Raw genomic sequence first — 20,414 nt, 5'->3', positions numbered from 1 at the left:
TCAAGTCACCAGACTCTTGCTCTTTTGGGTTTTGTTGTCTTTTAACTTACTAGCAGCAGCAAACTAAACATCATCACAACATAAAGAGTATAAGTACAGTTCTACCAGTAGAGGTAGAGACTGTAAGTGGTCATGTACTTTACCTTTCTGGAATCCACGGCTGCATACATGATGTCCATCCAGCCCTTGAAAGTCGCCTAGCAAAGAAAACACACGCTCTCTTAGACACAGCTCATATGGAGTCTGATTTGTGTCAGCTCTACCAAGGGTTCCCTGGCACTCCTCCCCTCCCTTTATAATGGACTTTGACATTATTTAATGTGTTTCTTTTCATTTAGTTTAAATGCATGGGATTCTTGTTGTCTCACATGGGATCTGGTGGACTCTTTTGGGGCTGCTTCCTGCACTGGGAGACCTGAACTTGGCACTGGGATGAGAGATGAGTCAGGGATTGTATTTCAGAACCCAACCCAAGGGGAAGTCATGGAAATGCTGTATTACATGAAGAGTAAGCAGTCGGAAGCAGTCAAAACAAAGAAAATACTTCAGAGAAGCTCATTTTTACCAATTACTAGGGAGGTGGCAAAGGCAAAACTTACGACTTGCAGAAGAGCGAGATATCCTGCCCCAACGTTGTCAAAATTAATTTTCACATTCTTCCATCTAATCTCAGTGGAGTTGGGCGGCATCAGTGCCTCGCAGTCAGTCTTGTTGTTAACAATTTCTATATCAAAGCGCTCCTCAGCTGTTTCATTAAAGCAGTAATGATATTTCCCGGCAAACAGGTTAACCCCATAATGCTGAAAATCAGCCAGAAGATAAGGCAGACCAACAACACATTCATAATGGAAGGGATAGCGCCAACCAAGGCGTTGACAACCACCTGTGTTGGAAGGGGTGGGAAAAAGTTTCAGTATAAAACACAAGGCAGGAGACAGCAAGCATCAGTACAGCTGTTTTTGGGGGGGAATTGGAGGTAAGGCCACGGAGAGATCGGTGGCATTTACTCCAGGCAAGGTCAGCAGTGAACTTATTCCAAGCTGTGTGAAAGATCTGCTTAAAAGCCACCTATGGAAGCTCTGTTTTTTAAAACAAAACAGGCGGGGCTGTTAGCATTGCTGGTTGTGATTTTGGATTTTTTCTTTTAGTTGAACAATTGCATTAAATAATTGGAGTTGCCGCAAGGGAGAAGGGATAGGAGCGAGGGAGGCTCAGGGCCTCTTTGGCAACAAGCAGGCTCCTGCCTGCAGCTCTCGAGCCGGCTCTGGCGCGACGCCCGCGGTCCCGCCAGGGCCCTTCCGGCCATTCCCCACTTTCAAACAAGGCTGTTGGAGCGCGGAGGCCGCGGCACGGCCGCAGCGGGCCCTGCCGTCGCTCCGCTGAGCCTCGGCAGAGGCGCTGGGAACACGGAGACCGCGTTTGCGGCTAAGCAAGGGCAGCAGGCGCCGCAGGCGGAGCGCGGGGCATGCAGCGAGGCAGGCTCGAGGCACAGAAAAGCCACGTTCCGTCCGGGAGCTGCAGGCAGCGGGCGCCGGGGAAGGTCCTGCAGCAACGCAGCCAAACGGCTCCTCTCACTGCGCTCTTGTTCGGGCTCCATCAGCAGCCGAGCAGAGCCCGGGCTGCCGGGTGCCTCCGCCGCAGGGTTTAAAGCCGCCTCCGCCGCCCTGCGCCGCGGCGGGCCGGGGCTCCTGGCTGCGTCCCCTCCACGCTCTGCCTGTGGGGACCGCGGCGGCGAGCGCGGCGCGGGGCCCCGCACACATCCCGGCGCTCGAGTGCGCTTGGAGTCCACCCCGTTTTGCAGCTTTGCAGCCGCCGCGGGCACAGGAACGTGGCTTTTGTGTGCAGAGCGGGCGCGCAGTTGGCGGCGACGCATGCACCTCGCGTGGCAGCACTGCCGCGCTCCTGCGGGAGCCAAGCTCTGTGATGCACATTGCTACACAATCGAGGAAAGCAAAGAACTACAGGTTGTGCTTCCTTTGCAAAGGCAGTTCAGATCGCTAGTCTCTGCCTCAGAGGAATTGTTCTGGGTGGACAGGGCAGCAGTGCGGGTCTTAAAGTCAAAACAAGGGGAAAAGTAAGTGGTTTTAGGCAACTAACAGGCTTACTGAGTGGTGGTAACAACTCCGTATCCATTTGACCGCACTGCATATTCCCTGCTTTGAGCAGAGGAATGTCTTGCTTGTGCAGGGCGAACCACAGCCTGCTCTCCCCCACGGCAATTCTTCCCTTGTGTGTTATGTTTTTTTTTTAATATGCCGTGAGTTAACTGAGGTCTAGCACAAACTTCAACTATTGTTCTAGGAGCTGCAGCAATCCCACTAACACAACACACCTTTACCTAGAGAAATATACAGGGTTTTTTTTGCATGTTCTTATGAGACTATTTCAATCCAAGAAGGGGGGGGAAAAAAGGCACACCAAAATGTAGAATATTAGTGGCAAAGTAGCAAGATGCTGCAATAATTTCGCATCCCCAGGACAGTGGTGCTGTGTGCAGTTGGAGGAAAGCTTGCTAAGTTCAATGCTTTGCTTGTGCTTTACCGCTAGTTGCACCGTGACAGGACAGGGGACCATAAAAGCATGGTAAAAGGGAGGGAGTGGAAAGGAAAAGCGTCACTCTCAGACAAGGCCTCCAGTCGCCACCAGACTGGACTGAGAACAACAAGGTGCAACAAGAGGAATTAAACCAAACCCTTTTTCAACAATATTTTTTCTCCCCAGCAGCTGAGCTCCCCAGCAGGCCCTTCTCGCCAGCCTGGGTAGCCAAGGAAGGGAGCCGCGTTCACCTGCTTGCAGGCACTTTGCATTTTGACCCCCCTCTGCTCCTCCTTCCATGGAATCCCCCCGCGGCCACCACTGACAGGGGACGGGGACTCGGGGGCGGTTCAAATTCTGCTTCTTTGCACCTGGTGATTCTCCCTGGATTCCAAATAAAAAGTTACAGCTGAGAAGCCCCCTCGGATGCTAGAGGTAAAAGCCAGGCTAGATGAGAACAGCCAAGTGTTAACGTAGTCTACAAATGGCATGTGGTCTGGGCCAGTAATTAATGTAATGAGGCAGCTTAATGCATCTCCCCTTCTTAGGGGGGAGTGTGCAGCGGCGCAGGGTGAGGGACGGGAACGAGAGGTGATCAAGTCAGCAGCTGCATCATGATTCCGTTTGGAAGTTTCTTTCCACCAGTTTGATCAGTTCTAGCATGCTTAAAAAACCCGCTCCACAGGCATGCAGAAGGATCAGCTGCTAATGGCATCTTACCCTCATCCCCTCAAATCGGGACAACGCTCTTAAAGGCCTCAAAGCTCTTAGTGTCCTAAGGGACTTTATGGCACCTAGTTCCGAGTAGCCCAGGGCATTAGCTATAAGGCTGACTAAAGAGACCTACACAGAAAATAGAAATAAAAAGAAAAAAGAAAACAAAAACAAAGACAGAAAGAAAGAAAGAAAAAAAGAAAGAAAAAGAAAGAAAAAAGAAAAAAAAGGTTCCAGACTGTTAGAACGAGTCCCCTAGCACTGCTTGCCCAGCCCAGGCTGCCAGCCTGCGCCCCATAGATAAATCCCGAAGACATGACACCAGCTGCCTACTGAAACGACCTGGAAGGAAATAATGCGGTTGAGAGAGGCATAAGAAAAAAACAGAGGGGAAGATAAGTGAGAGAGGCAGAGACACACAGACGGAGAAGGGGCTGTCGGAAGGAAGAGCCCAAACGCATGACAAAAACCTTACCCGCGCCCTGTACTGTCTGCAGGATCCCAGCGGCTCCCATTAAATTAAGCCAAATTTTAAAGGAACCTATGAGAAAGAATACAGATAAATACACACAGTGCACAAACAGCGCTCAGGCTGCGCAGCGAGCCGCCGTGCTCATGCCACGGCCTTCAGGGACAGAGTGGGGACTTGCTTCTGCCAGGACAACTCTGAGAAATGCAGCTCCATCTGATCCGATCCGTCTTGGGTACTAAAGCCAACTTTTATTGCCCTAAAAACCCAAGCACAGGGGAGATTTTGGCTTATAACAGGGCAACCATCAAGCACTTCTGTGCCTCCTGAAGTTTTATCATCTTACACTGCATCTTCAAAACCATAACCACAAAGACAACCCATTTTCTTCAGCAGCTTGGAATCAAATTTAGGCTCTACAACTCCTGGACGTCCTCACCTCACATTACGGACACAGACAAGAACAGAAATGCAACCCTTGTGGAGGGGGGGAAAAAAAAGAAAAAAAGAAAGGCATCCACATACAGTAACAAGTAATGGGAAACCCTGAGAGCTCCTCCTGTAGCTGTTTTGTTTTTCGGTCTCTGGTTAATTCTCCGAATAGGACAATTCCTACTTATCCTCCTTTCAAGAGGTAATTATAAGGATGATCTTTAAGAAAAGCTCCCCCAGCTGCAGGGAACTGTCAGGAGCACATTCCAACACAGGGACAGGCAGCAGAGCCAGGGGGCTCGGCTGCTCCCCTGGCACCCGGGACACATCCCGGGCCCTCGGCTGTCGGGATGACGGGAAGAATTACACAGCCTGTTGCGTTGCAGGGTGCAGATTCCACCTTATTTTACTGTTTGTGCTCGTGCTTCCTCTGTCTTCTTATCTGCTCCCCCCCAGGTGTGGCCTTTCTAAGCTCAAGGCCACCACCAGCCCTCGGGGAGCTCCGGAGAGGGGGCTGCTTCGACGCATCAGCCAGAGGATTTTGCTGGAAAACTGATCCGGATTCAGATCCCAAATTTCAAAGTATGCAGGAGGCAGGAGCTATAAGGTCTACAAGGACAAAGTGCAGCATTTCTCTCCATAAAAATACCATGGGGAAAGCCTTAATTGAACCCTCAATTTCAGAGCTTCTTTCCCTTAGGATAATGCCTTGCTCCCAAGTTTAACTGACAAAACGGCAGTGAAATTTCTAGCGGCTAATTTAGCTTCCAGTGGCTCTTTCCAGGGTTATTCCCTCAGGACACTCCAGCAGGATATACGGCGGGCACCAACACAAGGCAAAAGGAATTGCAAATTGACTGAAAAGCAGATGTCTTCATTAGAAAAAAGACTTTCTCTTCACAAATACACCCAGCAGGCTTTGGGAATCAGGGGAGGGTGATTTGAATGCTATCAAAGCTGAAAATTAACATTCAAGAGCGATGTTGTGATGCAAAGGTTTCTTCTCCATCAGCTACAGCTGCCATCGCGTGACTTTGGAAACACCCATCGCAAAGCAGCGCGGCGGCGAACGGGTACCCTGGGTCCGTGTCCACCCTACTGCTTCCTCTCTGCTTAATGCAGTGAGAGAGATGCAGTTATTTTCAGAAGTTACTTCTTCAGATGTGTGTGAAAAAGGAAAGGTGTTAAGGCACCAGAGGACTTTTTTTTTTTTTCTCTCCTTTCTTAAATATTCATTTTTCTACCGGAAATGCAGACATCTTGAGTCACTTCTGCCCCTGAATTCCAAGGATAGTTCCTCCGCCCACTCCGAAATATTTCCAGAGTGCTAATGTCACTGAACAGCAACTTGGCACAAGTGAAACACATTGAAAATATTCCTTCTCCCGCAATGGGACTTGGAAAAACGCCTTTTTGTTTGTCTGGGTGTTTTTAATACTTGTTCTTGGAGCACTCACTAGGATATCATTTCACAATTGGATGCAACATTTTTTGAGAGGATCCAAACATTTGGGATCCTAAACTTCCACTTTCTGCAACTCTTAGGACTCTGAGTCCTATAGAATTCCCTTAAGTCTACCATTTTTGACAGCATAAATTCCATTTCAATGCCCTTGCTCTTACTGCCATTCCTCTCTTGTCCTTGTTTCCAGTCTCGGCAAGGCTCTGCAGGGGAATTCCAGGGGGACTACAAGCTGACCCGTCCAGACTGACAACCGGCTCCTCTACTCACACTAGGGTCTCTAGCCAACAAGCTGCTGCCTCTGCTGGTTGACGTGGTCCTTTCTTTTATCTCTTCCCCTGGGCTAAACCCAATGCCAACAGATCCCATGGAGAACAGCGGGTGTCCGTGCCTGACCTTAGGGCCTGGCAGGTTTGCAGCCAGCAGTTCTCCCAGTGCTGACACTTGCCAATAGCTCAATGTGCAGGAAGGCCCCTTAGAGCCCAGAATTTCAGCAGCGCACCAGGAAGGGCCGGAAAACCCTTCACTGCCTGAATGGGCTCCCTAGGAACTGCAAGGCAGAAAGTCCACAGTTGCACAGGGAACACGAGCAATACTCCATGGGCTCAAAGGTTTCATCCTTCATCATGTTTTAGAAACTTACAGATATTTGAGATTCAGATCAGTACTCAGGAGAAAACATGACCCCAGGACTCTTCAAACTAGTATTTTTTTCCAATTAGAAATAAGGGAAGAGGATACATACAGCCACAATGAGGAAATCCAGCCAGCACCAGGCGTTAGTGAAGAACTTGACGAAACCATAAGCACACCATTTCAGCAGCATCTCCAGGATAAAAATGTAAGTGAAGACCTTGTCTGCATACTCCAGGATGGTCCGGATGGTTTTTCTCTGTTCTATGTAAATATCCTCAAAAGCCTGGGAAATAACCAGGTACTCTCATCAGTGATATCTGATCTATTCCACGATTCTACATGGTAGAAGTTTACTGAAACTGTATCAAGATGAAGAGTGGAATTACATTTCCTTTAACTGCAACTTCTCTGCTCTACTAGTTGCAACAATTCAACTTTTTATAATGTGAAAGTAAGACAGGCTGGCTTCAACTGAAATCATCACATTTCACATCAAACTATGATCAGAACCCAGATTTCCACACCCTTAAGTTTTCACCCTTAATTTAAACTAAGCAAAATCATTACGAAAGGTTTTTGTACAGTATCTACCACAATGCAACTGTGTTAGTTTCCAAGAATTACCAATATAGCTTTCAATTTCACCTAATTTCTTATACACAGCTTTGCCCTGTAGATGTTTCCTAACTTAACACGAGGAGGCTACATATATTTCTACACTGTACTCACCAAGGCCCCACTGCTCAGCAGGATCATAAAGATGATGAAAGTCTCAAACCAGTTGTGTTCCACAATGAGAAAGCAAGTCTTCCTCAAGGTCCACCACGACTTTCCCAGCCCTTCCTCAATATTGACCTGACAGCACTTAAAGCGCTGCATGCAACCTGCAAAGGGAGAGTGCAGAGAGGGCCATGAGCCCCACTGTTTGCTAAGTCACAGATGAGAAAATGCAAGAATGTAAAATGTCTTTGCCTAACAGCGATTTGGGTGCAAACAGTATTACAGATGTTGCATGTCTGTTAAAACTGTGCATTTTAGGCTTTTGTGATTACCTTTATCACTTCTGTATCTGGCCACCTGAATTAACATCATTTTGTGAACAGATTAAGCTAGTTATATTTGATGAGGCATCCATGCGCTTGACAGGAATGGAATGGAGAACTTGCTGATAAAATAACCTTGAACCATTTCAAATATCTTTGCCATGGGAATAGCTGTAACAAATCAGTCACAGAAAGACATTGAGGCCATCAGAGAAAAAAAAAAAAAAAGAGAGAGAAGCCAGATTTTTCTGCCCGAGAATACTCAAGGTATCAGTTGTATAAAAGATCAGCTTGCCTTAGCTGTGGGTCATCTAGAGCCTTTCATTAGCACCTGCATCTCCAAGGCCTTCCCCTTGTAAATGCTTCCAAACTAATTCAAAATAAGCCAATATCCAGTCCTGAGCCACAAAGAGACCTAACCTTCGAGTAAGTTATAGCAGATGCGGTTCCCAAAAGCAGCACGGAGGCTCCTCGGACGCGTGGCTCCCCTCTGTGCAGCTTACCCTCCGTGAAGCATGCGTCTGGGTCCAGGTACTCCTCCGGTGCCTCCACAGGGACTTCTTCCACTTCGGGCTTTATATCAATGGTGCTACCTTCAGAGGAGCTGGTTTCATCAAGTTTCTTGAACACAAAATAAAACGCATTGCAACCTATAATTAGATGCCATCAAACAGGGAACTTTGTGCTGACTCAGCTCACCACATTTACTGTAAAGGAAGTTTGTTCTTCGTCTCATCTCATTAGACCCCAGCCCTGCTTTCAACTTGTATTTACAGGACACACAGAGATTTAATCAGTCGCCGACTTCTGCCTTATGCCTAAGCTGACTAAACAACTTCAGCAGTTATTTGTGGCTCTCCACAGAGTGCAACTAGCAAAAGAAAAAGGTTTCTGTCGTGGGTGCAAAGACAGCACCACAAAATAAACAAACTCTTGTGCTGGAACCACCCAGGTCTCCCTCCCAAGTTATTCACAACGGGGCTGAATGATACCTTAGCATTTTTTTTCCTACCTCTTTGCTCCCATCAGGATCTGTGTCACTGCTGAAATCTTCTGTGTTGAGATTTTCAAAATCCGATTCACCCACAGCAATAGGTACCCGGACAGTGAGGTTGGGGTTGTTGATGAAGGACATATGATCTTCATCTATTATGTATTTCTCCACACTGCTCCCAATTCCGCTGGTGGTGCCATTGCCGTTCTTCTGGTAATCAATGTCCCTGTTGATGTCAGCCCCCGTATGGTTAGCAATGCAGTTCACCTTCTTGTCGTACAACTCGTCCAAGGGTTTGACCTCATCCGCCTCTCTCTGCTTGAAGTGAGCCTGCATGAACTCCCGCACCTTGGCCTTGATCCAAGCAATGCCCTTCTTGATGCGAATAACAGAGATCTGCAGGTTGTTCATCTCCCCATCATCATCTGTCGCTGCCAGGTTGTCTGCGCTGAAGGAGCTCAGAAGCAAGGCCAGGAACAGGTTCAGCACCTGCAGGAGAAGAGGTCATGCTGGGCAGAGCTCCGGCTGTGCTCACACACAAGGGTAACACCCTTCCAAAGCCCAGCGTGACAATTTGGTCACCCGAGTCCTGCTGACGCGAACAGGGCCCGCAGAGCGAGGCCTCCAAACAGCACACGGAGCCCCAGATCCGCTGTCCAACCGACCTGCGAGGTACCCAGGACTCGGGATCACAGCCCTGGCTCCTGCAGTGCACTCCATGCCCGGAGATCCCCGCGCAGCATGTGGCCCCACTGCCTCCAGCGCAGCAAAAAGGGCCCCTGGCATGGACCTCACTGCGGGATCCAGGCTGCACATGTTCAAGGTAGGAATTTAAGCAGCAATTCCAGGGATTTGAGTTCAGTGTTAATAGTTCAGCCCCATCTCCGGCTCAGAGGAAGTTTGCCAAGTGCAGGCATTCTGAGCGATTGCTCCTGCTCTCTTTCCTTGCCCCCATCTATTCACAGTCCCAAAGGTTTATTTTGTCAAAATCCCTTGCTGAGACATGTCTTCTGGGAGAAAGCAACGCTCCCTTTAAGATATGCAACTGTTCACACTATGCCATTCTTGATTATTTTTTCCTCCATAGATTTTTTTTTCAGAAAACTTAAGACCAGAAGGAAACATCATGATCTAGTCTAACCTCCCACACAACAGGCAGTGCAATTTCACCAGCCGATGCTTGCACACACCCATACCCCTTATGACTGAGCTAGTGGGCAGATTTTAGAAGAAACTTCCAGCCTTCTTTTTGCTTCCGGATCTTCCCAGCTTACCAAGTTATTACTTCTCCTCCACATTGAAAGCCAGACTTTGCTTTTCACAAGCTTCTTTTACCCGCTCAGGCAAGATGTGGACGTGTCCCCTTTGACTGAGGGTTTCCTACCTCCAGCTTTTATAGCCAAGGGCCAGTATTCTTTTCTGATGGGCAACTGTTAAAGCCCTAATCAAGCAGAACAAAGCCCAGACACTGTGCTACCCAAGTCAGCAGGACTGTTCATGAGCCAAAGGCCACAAAGGCCCCGGACAGAGCTGGGAGACTCACAGATTCAGTCCTTTGATCTCCCCGTGTTCTAACCCCCCGAGAGGCAACCCATAAAGATCATCAGGAACCATTTACTGACCACTAAATTTCCGATGACCATGACCATCATGAAGACAATCAAGCACATGGCCTGTCCTGCCACTTCCATACAATCCCACATGGTCTCAATCCATTCCCCACACAACACACGGAAGACAATAAGGAAGGAGTGGAAGAAATCGTGCATGTGCCAGCGGGGTAGCTCACACTCCGGATTGATCTTGCAGACACACTCCTTGTAGCTTTTGCCGAAGAGCTGCATGCCCACCACAGCAAAGATGAACACGATGATGGCTAGCACCAAGGTCAAGTTCCCCAAAGCGCCCACTGAGTTACCGATGATTTTTATCAGCATGTTCAGAGTGGGCCAGGACTTGGCTAGTTTGAAGACTCTCAGCTACAAAACACAACCAAAAAAAGGCATTGAGTTCAATTTCATCTAAAACGAACAGGAAAACCAGGCAGAAATTCCCCAACACAGAAAAGGGAGGGGTTTGTTTTTTCAGTTTTACCAAATTAAGTTATGACAAAAGCTTTCTAGTAGCTACAAGACAGGAACATTCAGAAAAGGATTTGGAATATGAAATACCAATCGGAAAGATCGCAGCACTGAAAGTCCTTCCACGTCCGCCAGACTCAGCTCCATTAAACTGAGGGAGACAATAAATCCATCAAAGATGTTCCAGCCTTCTTGGAAATAATAGTAGGGATCCATAGCTATAAGCTTCAGGAACATTTCTGCTGTGAAAATTCCAGTGAAAACCTGGAGTGGTGAGGAAAGACACAGAAAATAACAGGCGTACAGAGATGCCCATTTGTTCATTTTCTGATCATTGGTGTAATCAAACAGTGCACTAAGAGACAGAATTGAAGTATAACATTTTTTGACCCAAAACACACCCCATAACCAATGTTTCAGAGCGGCCGCAGATGGCAGCGAGGATCCGCTAGGAACCTGTAGCAGCAGCTCCTTCAGGCCTGGTCTGCGTCACCAGGGACCCCGGCAGAGGCGCAGGGCACGTTCCCGACGCTGTCTTACCAGATTTCCTACGGAGAGCACGTGTTCAAACTCGGGGGTCATAGGGTGGTGCTCCATTGCCATGAACAAAGTGTTCAGCACAATACAGATGGTGATGGCCAGGTCAACGAAAGGATCCATGACAATTAAGTTCACTATCTCCTTCAGTTTTATCCAGTACGGGTGGCACTCCCAGATCAGGAACGTGTTGGCAAATTTGTACCAGCAAGGGGGACACTTCCTCTGGGACTCTTCCAGCTCTAGAGTTACAAAAACAGCAGCAAGGGTCTTCAGTCTTTACCTTTAATGCTGCTACATGCGTTTGACTCTTAGCATGGCTAAAATACCAGCTTGCTCATCTTGCCTGTCCTGAACTACTCCCTTGAGTCTTCTTGCTTACATAATAATCCAAAATTATTGAGGAAAAGTACATTTTGCTATAGGTGCCTACACCACTCCATAGCAAACTCCATGAGGTTGGAGGCTTAATGCCACCCATCAGCAAGCACCAAAGCTCATTGCCACGGCCACCTGCTCCGCAGGTCACTGTGACAGACACAGAGTCAGGGCAGGGCTTGCACGGAGCCTCCCGAGCGCCTCCTCGCAGCCAGGCAGTACCAACACCCCCTTTGCACTAGCTTACCAGCAAGCACCTTTTTAAATTTGTGCAACGGGACTTTGTGCATCTCCTGATTCAATTCAAATTATTATAAATAGTGGCATATATTTAACTCAGAACTATCAAGGTAAAATCATTTAAACTCACAGATTCGAAACCACCTTTGGGGCCTGTTTTAAATAATTTTAAAGTAAAATAGATTCAATGTTGAATACGGACAGAGTCTAAAATGACACAATGCTGCAAAAAGAATTTAAGTAGTAAGAAGCCGATTAAGACCACCCTTTTACAGAACCAAATAAAATGCTGCGTCTGTTTTTTAAACTGGCTTATTTCAAATGGTTGCGGGCAGAGAAATCGGGAAATTTCCCTCCTGCCCCTGTTTTTCGTCTTGCAGTGATTCCATTCAGGCTCTACAGCTGTTCATCCCCATGCTCTATTTTTTTTTGGTAGGGAAAAGACCATCGCTCCCTCTTCCTCATTGGTTCTTTGGTTGCTTGGTATTTAGTTGCCTTGGAATTTCTAAAGTTAAAAAGAGGACCGTAGCACTGTAGCCTGTAGGCGTTTGCGCAGGAGGGAAACAGCAGAAGAACCTTGCTCTGTTTCTAAGTATATTTAGTTTTCATGCAGTTTTATTGCAGGAGACAGCAGGAATTTGAGATCATCAACCTCATATGGCTGCTGTTCACAAATTCCTGCCGGCTCCTGCATAACAGATTTGGAAACCTCGTCTCCGTGCGCTGCCTGTTTCAGCGCTGCCATCGTTCCCAAGTCCCTTCCTCTCTTGACAGCTGCCAACTCGCCAGCTCAGCACAGCTCAAGGCTGGCTCACACGGGCTGTACATGGAGCAGGGTCTGTCCAGTCCTTGGGGCAGGGGGACACAGTCCCTCTGTAGCATCACACGCTGCCTTTCTCCTGTGCTCTCCACACTGCATGTTCCTTACTGCAAAAAAAAGTACGGATAGCCAAATTCTTCACGTCTGAAGAGCATGGATACGAGAACAGGTCTCTGCTGGGTGACACTTCACCCCGCCGGCCTCGGTCTGTGCCTCCCCATGCCACGTCCCCCGCGCCGCTGCCCCGAGGCTGTTCTGCAGCAACGGCTCTGAGCAGCCACCTCCCAGGTGTAACACTAGCACCCAGCAGCCTCCCGCAGCGGCAGTGCCACCCATGCCCTGGCAAGGCCTCCGGCCGTGCCTGGGCAGCCAGGAGGCTCCAACTCTGTCCCTGAGACCCAGGAGAGTCACAGGGGCCCGCAGGGGTGTGGGACTCTCTCCCCAGACCGCCCGGAGAGGAGGCCCCGCCGACGCGGCCCGCACACCTACCCTCCACCAGCGTGTTGGTCAGCACCGTCATGACGCTGTTGGTGCGATCCTTCCTGCCGTAGGATGCGTTCATCTGGTCCATGGAGACCAGCAGAGAGCCGCCCGGCTTCTTCTTAATTTCGATCTCAGTAGTACCCTGCAAAACGCACCCACCGATTAACACGACCTTGCAGCCTGCCTGCAGCCTAGAACACGGTACACATGCCTGAAAGACACAACAACCCTCTGCTCCTGCTGTCCTTTGCATTCCCCTGTATTGCATAAGTGGTCAAAGCAAAACTCACGGCCTTATTTCTGCTTGTACCAGCGCTTTGCAGCTTGAGAGAAATTAAGGATTAGATTTTAAAGAACATTTCTAAGAAACCTTCTGCAGCACTAAGCGTTATATACTCTTTACTGCTACTAGACTAAGGGCACAGGCAGGCAATGAATCTTTTAACCGTGTCAGTTTAAAACACCTCTCTTGGGGTGTAAATGTCACCCTAGCTTCATTGGAGCCATCCGAACTAAAGAGGGCACCAAGGATTTGATAGCATCTACATTTATTCTACATTTACGCATGCATCATGCTGATTACAAGTCCTAGGTTCATGCTGCATTATAAAGAGAACTAAATACTGATGCAAACGTTATATTAACATGCTAACTGGAAAAGAAAAGGTAGCAACTAATGTTGAGCATTAGTAATTAAGGTCAGTTAGGCTGCAAGAATTGAAATAACTAAAAAAAAATAGCTTGGAATTTCTAGACATGGCAATCAGACTTTTTTCCCCAGAAACTATTGCTTTAGTTAGCTCTCAAATGCCCTCGTTTTGATTGTGGCCAGATTATTATAAACCCCACTAGTATACTTATTTTTTAATCTCTTGATCCATTAAAAAAATAGCAAATGCCAACTAAGTCAACTCATTTCAAAAAGGCAATGCCAGGGAAAATTCAGAAATTGAAAAGAATATTTTTTAAAATTCCTTATTTGTGTTACTTAACATCTTCCCTTGTAAACTAAGCCCACAATGTTTAACAGGAATGAAACTAGCACAATCCCACAGACACTCCCTTAAACACACTGCAACACTTGAGGGTGCAGGACTTGATCCTGGTTAAGCTACATTTCCTCTTTCACATGGATTTTTACATGTTCAGAAAAACTAAACGCAAATCCAGGTCATTTTCATAAAAATTTCTCAATTCTATCCAAACTTTCCTATTGTTTTACACAAAACCTAAAATTTGGACTTGAATTTTCTGACAGTGTTTCTTCCTTGTTTTCACCAGAGTTGTAACTTTTCTTGTGTCCAATCTCTCTGCCAGGGCCTTTATTTAGAGCCAAATTCAGCTCTTTTTGCAGACCTCACCTTTGCCTTCTGCAAACTCATCTCTTTAAGAGACATTCCATGAGCTGGTGCCCTTAAGAGCAGGTGTCTCCCATTAATTTCACAGCTAACATAAGCCTTAACTTTGTAAAAATAAGGAAAGCCACCCCCTCGTTTGTACTCAAAGGTATTCCTGCTCCCGCTAAAGATGTCTCCCTTTCTGATTTACTGACAACTCTAAGATTTCTTTATATTTCCTTTCAAACTCCCAAATATGATTTCTAATTGTGGAAAAGCATTTCATTTGCAACATGCTTTGATCACGTCCCCAATCCCATGCTTTGATAAAGTGGTAGCTAGGAATCGCCCCGACAAATGCCAAGGATTTCTGCTGTTGTTATGCCTTCAATTAAGGACTCAATTCCAAGCCTTTTTTTCCCAGGAAGCCAGAGGAAAAGTATGTGGGTCAGTAAGACTGAGAAGGGGAAAAAAAGGGGGAAGTTAAAGCAGTTTTTCAAGGAATTCAACGCAGACGTCGGCGCCTGCGGTCAGACAAACCAACTCATTCCATGAGGGAGCCTGTGTCACTCGGAGGGCGGCATACAGGGGCGCGGAGGAGGGCAGAGCGCCATGCCTACGCTACCTACTCACTGACTTCCTTACACTGTCATCGGCAGCTGCCTTATCTATTTTCACCTCAGGCAGAAGGCGGCCGCCCGGCATGCTGGACGGCGGGCCCCCAATGAGGGACACGACGCCGTTACAGTCCACCGTGCTGTTCCTCTTGACGTTGCGCCGCAGGTTGGGGAAGATGCGCGAGGAGCGGCTGCCCTGGCTGTAGCCGCTGTAGCCGCTGTAGCTGCTGCGCCGATCGCGGCCGCGGATGGGGATGAAGAGGGAGTCTCTCCTGCCCTCGCTCTCCTCCACCGTGCTGTGCTCGTCGTCGGCAAACTCGTTCTCCGAGCCTGGGTCACGGAAGCGCCCTTTGTAGCTGAAGATGCTGCTTTTGCTGTTGTGGCGGGAGAGGAAAGGGGAGCCGGGGATGCTGAGGAGAGACTGGGGAAGAAGAGGGAAGGACAACGGTGTCAACAGCGTGGAGAAACCAGAGCGCTCCGGCATCACCACGCGCTGCTCAAGCAAGCTCACTGCCGCTCCACCCCGGCACCAACCACCTTGGCCTTGGTACGCTGAGGAGCTGCTGATGGAAATGGCCTTGCCCAGCTGAGCTCCGCTGCTAAAGGAGTTTGTGCGGATGCGACTAGGGCAGCAGGAGTGCTTCTGCCAGCAGAGCTTGCTCCGGGCAGCTAGAACCGGGAAAGGGCAGGGAGGCTCCACTCCACGCGAAGAGTGCGGAAATGCAGGAACGTGCTGCGGACAGCACGACGGCCCTCAAGCGCTGGAATCTGGAAGGGACAGGGACAGGCTGTGTGCGGCCTGGCCCAGCACAAGGCCCTGCCCCACTCCGGCTTTCAGGTGCTGTCGTGACAGAGCAAAGAGCCCATGACACAACCAGGAGCAAGGGGATCCTGCAGGACGGCTGCGGCAGGCAGCTGGCTGGAGCGCACCTGAGTGATTTCAGAGCTCCTGGGTGTAAATCAGCTGAGCTCCTAATCAAGTTAGCTTGTTGAATTCCCTAATCTCAGGAATAATTTATGTTAGGCTAAGAAAGCGCAAGGTTCATCGATCTGGGTGCCAAGTGCTCCCCAATCCATCGTAAGCTCACATCAGTGGGCAGATTCCTCTGAAGTGCTAATCAGGGTCTAAACTGGGATATTACCCTGAATACAAGTCAGCAAGAAACACTAGGGAAGGAAAAGAATCCTACCTGGTTCATGATGGAAAATTTCCTTCCTAGCCTGTTGTCTGGTAGCCTGAATGCTTTCCTCCTCATGCCATCTTCTGATTCCGACTTGAACACCTTCTCGTTGTCCCCCTTCTCCTCTCCTTCTGACAGCTCTTTGTCTTTCCGTTTTTTCCTCCTATTTCGACGCTCCTTGGCACTCTTGGAACTGAGTTTGGAAATCTCTGAAGAGCTCCGAGACGGTCTCCCCCCACCATCATCTTCCACTGCATCTTCAGAGACTGTCCCCGCCGAGGTGACCATAGCAGCGGCCTGAGGGCAAACGACAGAGAAGGCCAAAATAAGTCAGGTCTTACCTAGACTAATATTCCACTAAATAAATCTAAAAATATGTAAACTCGTTAAAATACGTGATCAAAACACTCACCTGGGCTTCCTCCTGCTGCTTTTTCAATTGTTCTAACATGGCTTTAAATTCTGCCTCTTTCTGCTCTGCCTCCTCCAGAGTGGCCTGGTTCTGCTCCTCATAAGCCATAGCTACCACAGCCAAAATGAGGTTAACCAGGTAGAAGGATCCCACAAAGATCACCAAGACAAAGAAGATCATGTAGGTTTTTCCTGCTGCCCGTAAGGTCTGGAAGTGGAAAAGAACGACGGAAGGAAGAGAAAAGGAAAACGGAAAGCAATTTCTAGAGGGATTTCCACAGGTGACATCACTCTTCTTGAGGTAACAAGCAATGGCATGGAAGTTAGAAAGGATTCAGAAGCACAACATGAAACTCAATGCTTGGACTCCATCAAAAAGAAAAGAGCCACATCAGCAAGGTCCCCGAACCGTCCTCAGGCTACGAGGAAACGCTCTGCCCTCTGAAACGCCCGAGCATCCGCTACACGCGGAGGCAGTGCTGCATGCAGCCCCTGCAGGGCAAAGCAAAATGTTTACTTACTAATTGATACAAGTTTTCCCAAAAGTCCTGAGTCATAAGGCGAAATAAAGCCAGAAAAGCCCAGCTGAAAGTGTCAAAGCTCGTGTACCCATAGTTGGGGTTTCGTCCCGCTTTCATGCACGTGTAGCCCTCGGGACACTGGCTGTAAGGAACACAGGAGCAATATTGGGTCATGAATACAAGAGAGAGGCACAGGGTGGACTCACACCATGCACATTATCCATGCTTAGGAGACCTTCCCAACACTAACAGCAAAGCATGCATTTTGCTTTCGTCTGGAAGAGCAGATCAAGGAGGCCAATGGACAATATTTGAGAAAACCCCTGTCACCCTCGTCCTATGCACGAAAGAAAGAAAGGTGAAATCTCTTGCATGCAAATTAAGGTAAGAATTAACACAGGAAGAGAAGGGAAATATTCCAGAGGTTTTGTCACCGACAGCAAACACCACCAGCCATTGGAGTCTTTCATAAATGCCAACACTCACCCTGCATCTGAGCTGTTACCACAGAGCAAGGGATCAGGAGCCCCAGGAATTATGTAAAAATTGGCTGAAGATTAAAAAGATAAAGAATTACCTGCATGCACACCTGTGGAGTTAAAGGATTTCACACACAGTAACACTGTAAAAACTTGAACTGCACAGTCCTCTGAGGGCTTGACTGAGACATGTACCAGGGAACTAAGGCAGCTCTAAATGGCATTAACTCCACTAACTTTGCCCGAGATTAAGCACCCTTCTGAAACACAGTAGAGAATTACGAATAAAAATTAAGACTGGGGGTCTGCACAGCAGAGAGGCTTAGTTCAATGAGAGAAGGGAGGAAGAAATTAAATTATGAAAACTCGGAGCCTTGATCACCTGCAGCATCTTTACAGCTTTGAAATCCTGCCAAAGAGGTCCCCTCTGGCTGGCAAGCCGAAACAGGTAGGAGCAGTTGCACGTGTGTTCACCAAACAAGAACTCAGCAAAACTACACTGAGGCCTTGGCACTGAGGCCAGGGATTTAGATGCACAGAGATACTTCTCTTTTATCATATTTATACCTTGCTTTTAATTGGAAACAAATGCATTTTAGACCAAGTCTTTATTTAGCTAGAAATATCACAGCCAAGACTTTCTAAAGAGAGGAGCCCAATTGCAAAAACTTTAACAGGGTCGGGTTTCTGGAAACTGAAGTCATCCAAATACGGGGTTTTCATCATGCAAACCTGGACACACCGCAAAAGGCACATCAGAAACACTGGGCAACAAGGTTGGGGGGAGCATCCCTGCAGAAATACCTACAGATATTGTTGGTGTATTCCTCCCAGTCAAAGCCCCTGGAGCCGTTGTCCAGGAACGTCTCGTTCACGTTAATCGGCCAGATCACGCACTTGTTCCTCAAATTGCCCATGAAGAGCTGCAGTCCAATGAGAGCAAAGACACTGAGGCAGAACACGGTCAAGATCATCACGTCCGACAGCTTCTTCACTGACTGAATCAGGGCGCCCACGATGGTCTTCAGGCCTGTGGGAAAGACAACAAGACTAGAAATCACTCATGTAGAATAAAAAGACATGGAAACTTCAAATACACACGGTGTGTTACCCCGACACACTGCAGCACAGGGCCAGTGCTTGAAAATGGCCCCATTCCTGGAGACCCAAGGCTGCACCACTTGCATTCAGGCTTTTTCCCCCACAAAGTAAAGGATGAAAGAACCATCCTCACGGCAGATGTTAAGTTGAGCAGTTTCAACGGTGAACGTGCAATGGTTAGGCCAAAACACAGAAGTTCATCCTTGAAAATATCCAAGTTTTGTGGAAGAGTATGCAAAGTGTACTTAAAAATCATTGTAACCAACAGCAGGGCTTGTCTAACGAAAGATGCTAAATCAAGATACACTGTTATAACCTTCTCCGTGGACGCATTTAGCTTTGCTTAAATCTGGCTTATTGGCACAAACTACAACTTATAAAGATCAAATACGTGTCATACTGTCTGCATTGCAAGTTTGCATTGCTTAACTGAACAGCTTCAGCATTTCGCCTTCCCTGCAGAAGCCGAATCCTTCATTTAGATCCAGAGTTGATGATAAAATAAGAAAAAAGTCGGGGTGCAGGAATGATCCAGCACTAGGACCTCGTACGTGAGCCTTTCCGATGCCCAGCTGGATTATCTTGCAAACGTGGGTGGTGAAGGACGTTGAAGAGAGACTTCAGCAATGGCTTTCTCCATGTTTTCATGGAAAGCTCGGGAAACATTGCCCTTACCTTCCTCTCCCTTGACAAGCCACTCTTCCCGCTCACCAGATTCAGAGATTTTGCAAATCAAACTGCCTACAAATTCATATAATGCTTCAGCAAATAAATATCTTCTACCAACTTTCTTTAATGCAAAGAGCAAAGTAATATTTCCATCAAGGGCAAATTCAGTTAAATGAGGGCAAAACAGACTTCTAAGGAAGTTTCTTCTTTGAAGAATGCGGAAAGTCTCCTCTCTAAGAGATGATGAGCCCAATCCTAGAACCGATGGAGTAAAGTTTCCTGAAACCTGCACATCCTTCCAGACACATCGATTCAGGCCCAAATCCTTTTTCTTCATCCATGCCAATAATGGCATTTAATGATTTGGTGAGTGTTTTGGCTTTATAGGTTTCTTACTCAAATCTACTGCTAGCTCCAACTTTTTGCTATGGATGTGATTATCCACAAATCATGCATGATTTCCATGCCATACCCCATCTCCCAGTGCTTCCATGCCAATGCAACTCATGTTCAGTGGAATAGTACCGATGCAGAGGTTCTGCTTCTGACATATTTAAAGCTTCAACCAGGACAAGTATTTTGAAATCCAAGCAATTATTCTGGTCTTGAAATACTTTTTTGGATTGCACCAAACATCCAAAATATCCCGATGAACAAGAGGCTGCTCAAAGGAACCAATTCGGAAGTTTAAAAGGAAAAGCAAAGCCACGTGCAGCTGAGCACAGGTTTGGTGGGGCCGGATGGGATCCAAGACTCTGGCTGAGGCCAACTCTACAACAAATTATAAACTTTGGACAAGAAACCCTTTTATACCCGCAGGTTTGATCCATGTCAGGCAGGTAAAGATTCAAAAATACGTCAATAAGGAATTCTCATGGAGGAAAAAGCATCTTGTATGCCCTTCAAACCTTTAAAACGGGCGCCGAAGGTCTTTGCAAACACGAAGCAGCTGTTTTGCTGTTGGTGCTGGCAGCCCCGGAGCCGTCAGGACGCTTGTCCGCACGGCAGTCCGCAGCGCTCCCGGCTCCGCGCGGGGCTCCGGCAAGGACGATGCATCGGCAGCAGGAGAGCCCCCAGCCCAGGCACGAGGCACCCGCGGCAGCTCCGGGCCGAAGGAACCGTCCCCAGGGCTGCAGGTCTCGGTCACCCGGGCCCTGCTGAAGCCCCACGTGTCACCGGGGCCAACATTAACTGTGGTAACTTCAGTGACTTGAGTGCCCCGAGAAGCTTCTTTGGACTTGAGAGTTTAGGGAGCTCTATGAGGCCACAAGGGG

The 20,414-nt window shown here is 47.9% G+C and overlaps 1 protein-coding gene across 1 annotated transcript in view; it reads right to left on the bottom strand.

Moving 5' to 3' along the window:
* SCN8A (sodium voltage-gated channel alpha subunit 8) overlaps nt 1–20,414 on the bottom strand; it is a 43,457-nt gene that overhangs the window by 5,117 nt on the left and 17,926 nt on the right. Inside the window, 18 exon segments of the mRNA XM_088520661.1 lie at nt 144–197; nt 600–790; nt 793–883; nt 3,256–3,378; nt 6,358–6,531; nt 6,978–7,132; nt 7,795–7,912; nt 8,304–8,774; nt 9,908–10,264; nt 10,457–10,630; nt 10,907–11,145; nt 12,831–12,966; nt 14,840–15,199; nt 15,969–16,256; nt 16,372–16,578; nt 16,892–17,033; nt 17,378–17,441; nt 18,179–18,400. Of these exon segments, the coding sequence (XP_088376787.1) occupies nt 144–197; nt 600–790; nt 793–883; nt 3,256–3,378; nt 6,358–6,531; nt 6,978–7,132; nt 7,795–7,912; nt 8,304–8,774; nt 9,908–10,264; nt 10,457–10,630; nt 10,907–11,145; nt 12,831–12,966; nt 14,840–15,199; nt 15,969–16,256; nt 16,372–16,578; nt 16,892–17,033; nt 17,378–17,441; nt 18,179–18,400 (3,566 nt within the window).

This window comes from Tinamus guttatus, unplaced genomic scaffold (genome assembly GCF_059628265.1).
Source record: "Tinamus guttatus ecotype Peru unplaced genomic scaffold, ASM5962826v1 Tinamus_guttatus_pri_ptg000096l, whole genome shotgun sequence".
Taxonomy (NCBI): domain Eukaryota; kingdom Metazoa; phylum Chordata; class Aves; order Tinamiformes; family Tinamidae; genus Tinamus; species Tinamus guttatus.
Note: the sequence above shows the minus strand (reverse complement) of the source record. Positions and strands in the feature narration are given on the sequence as shown.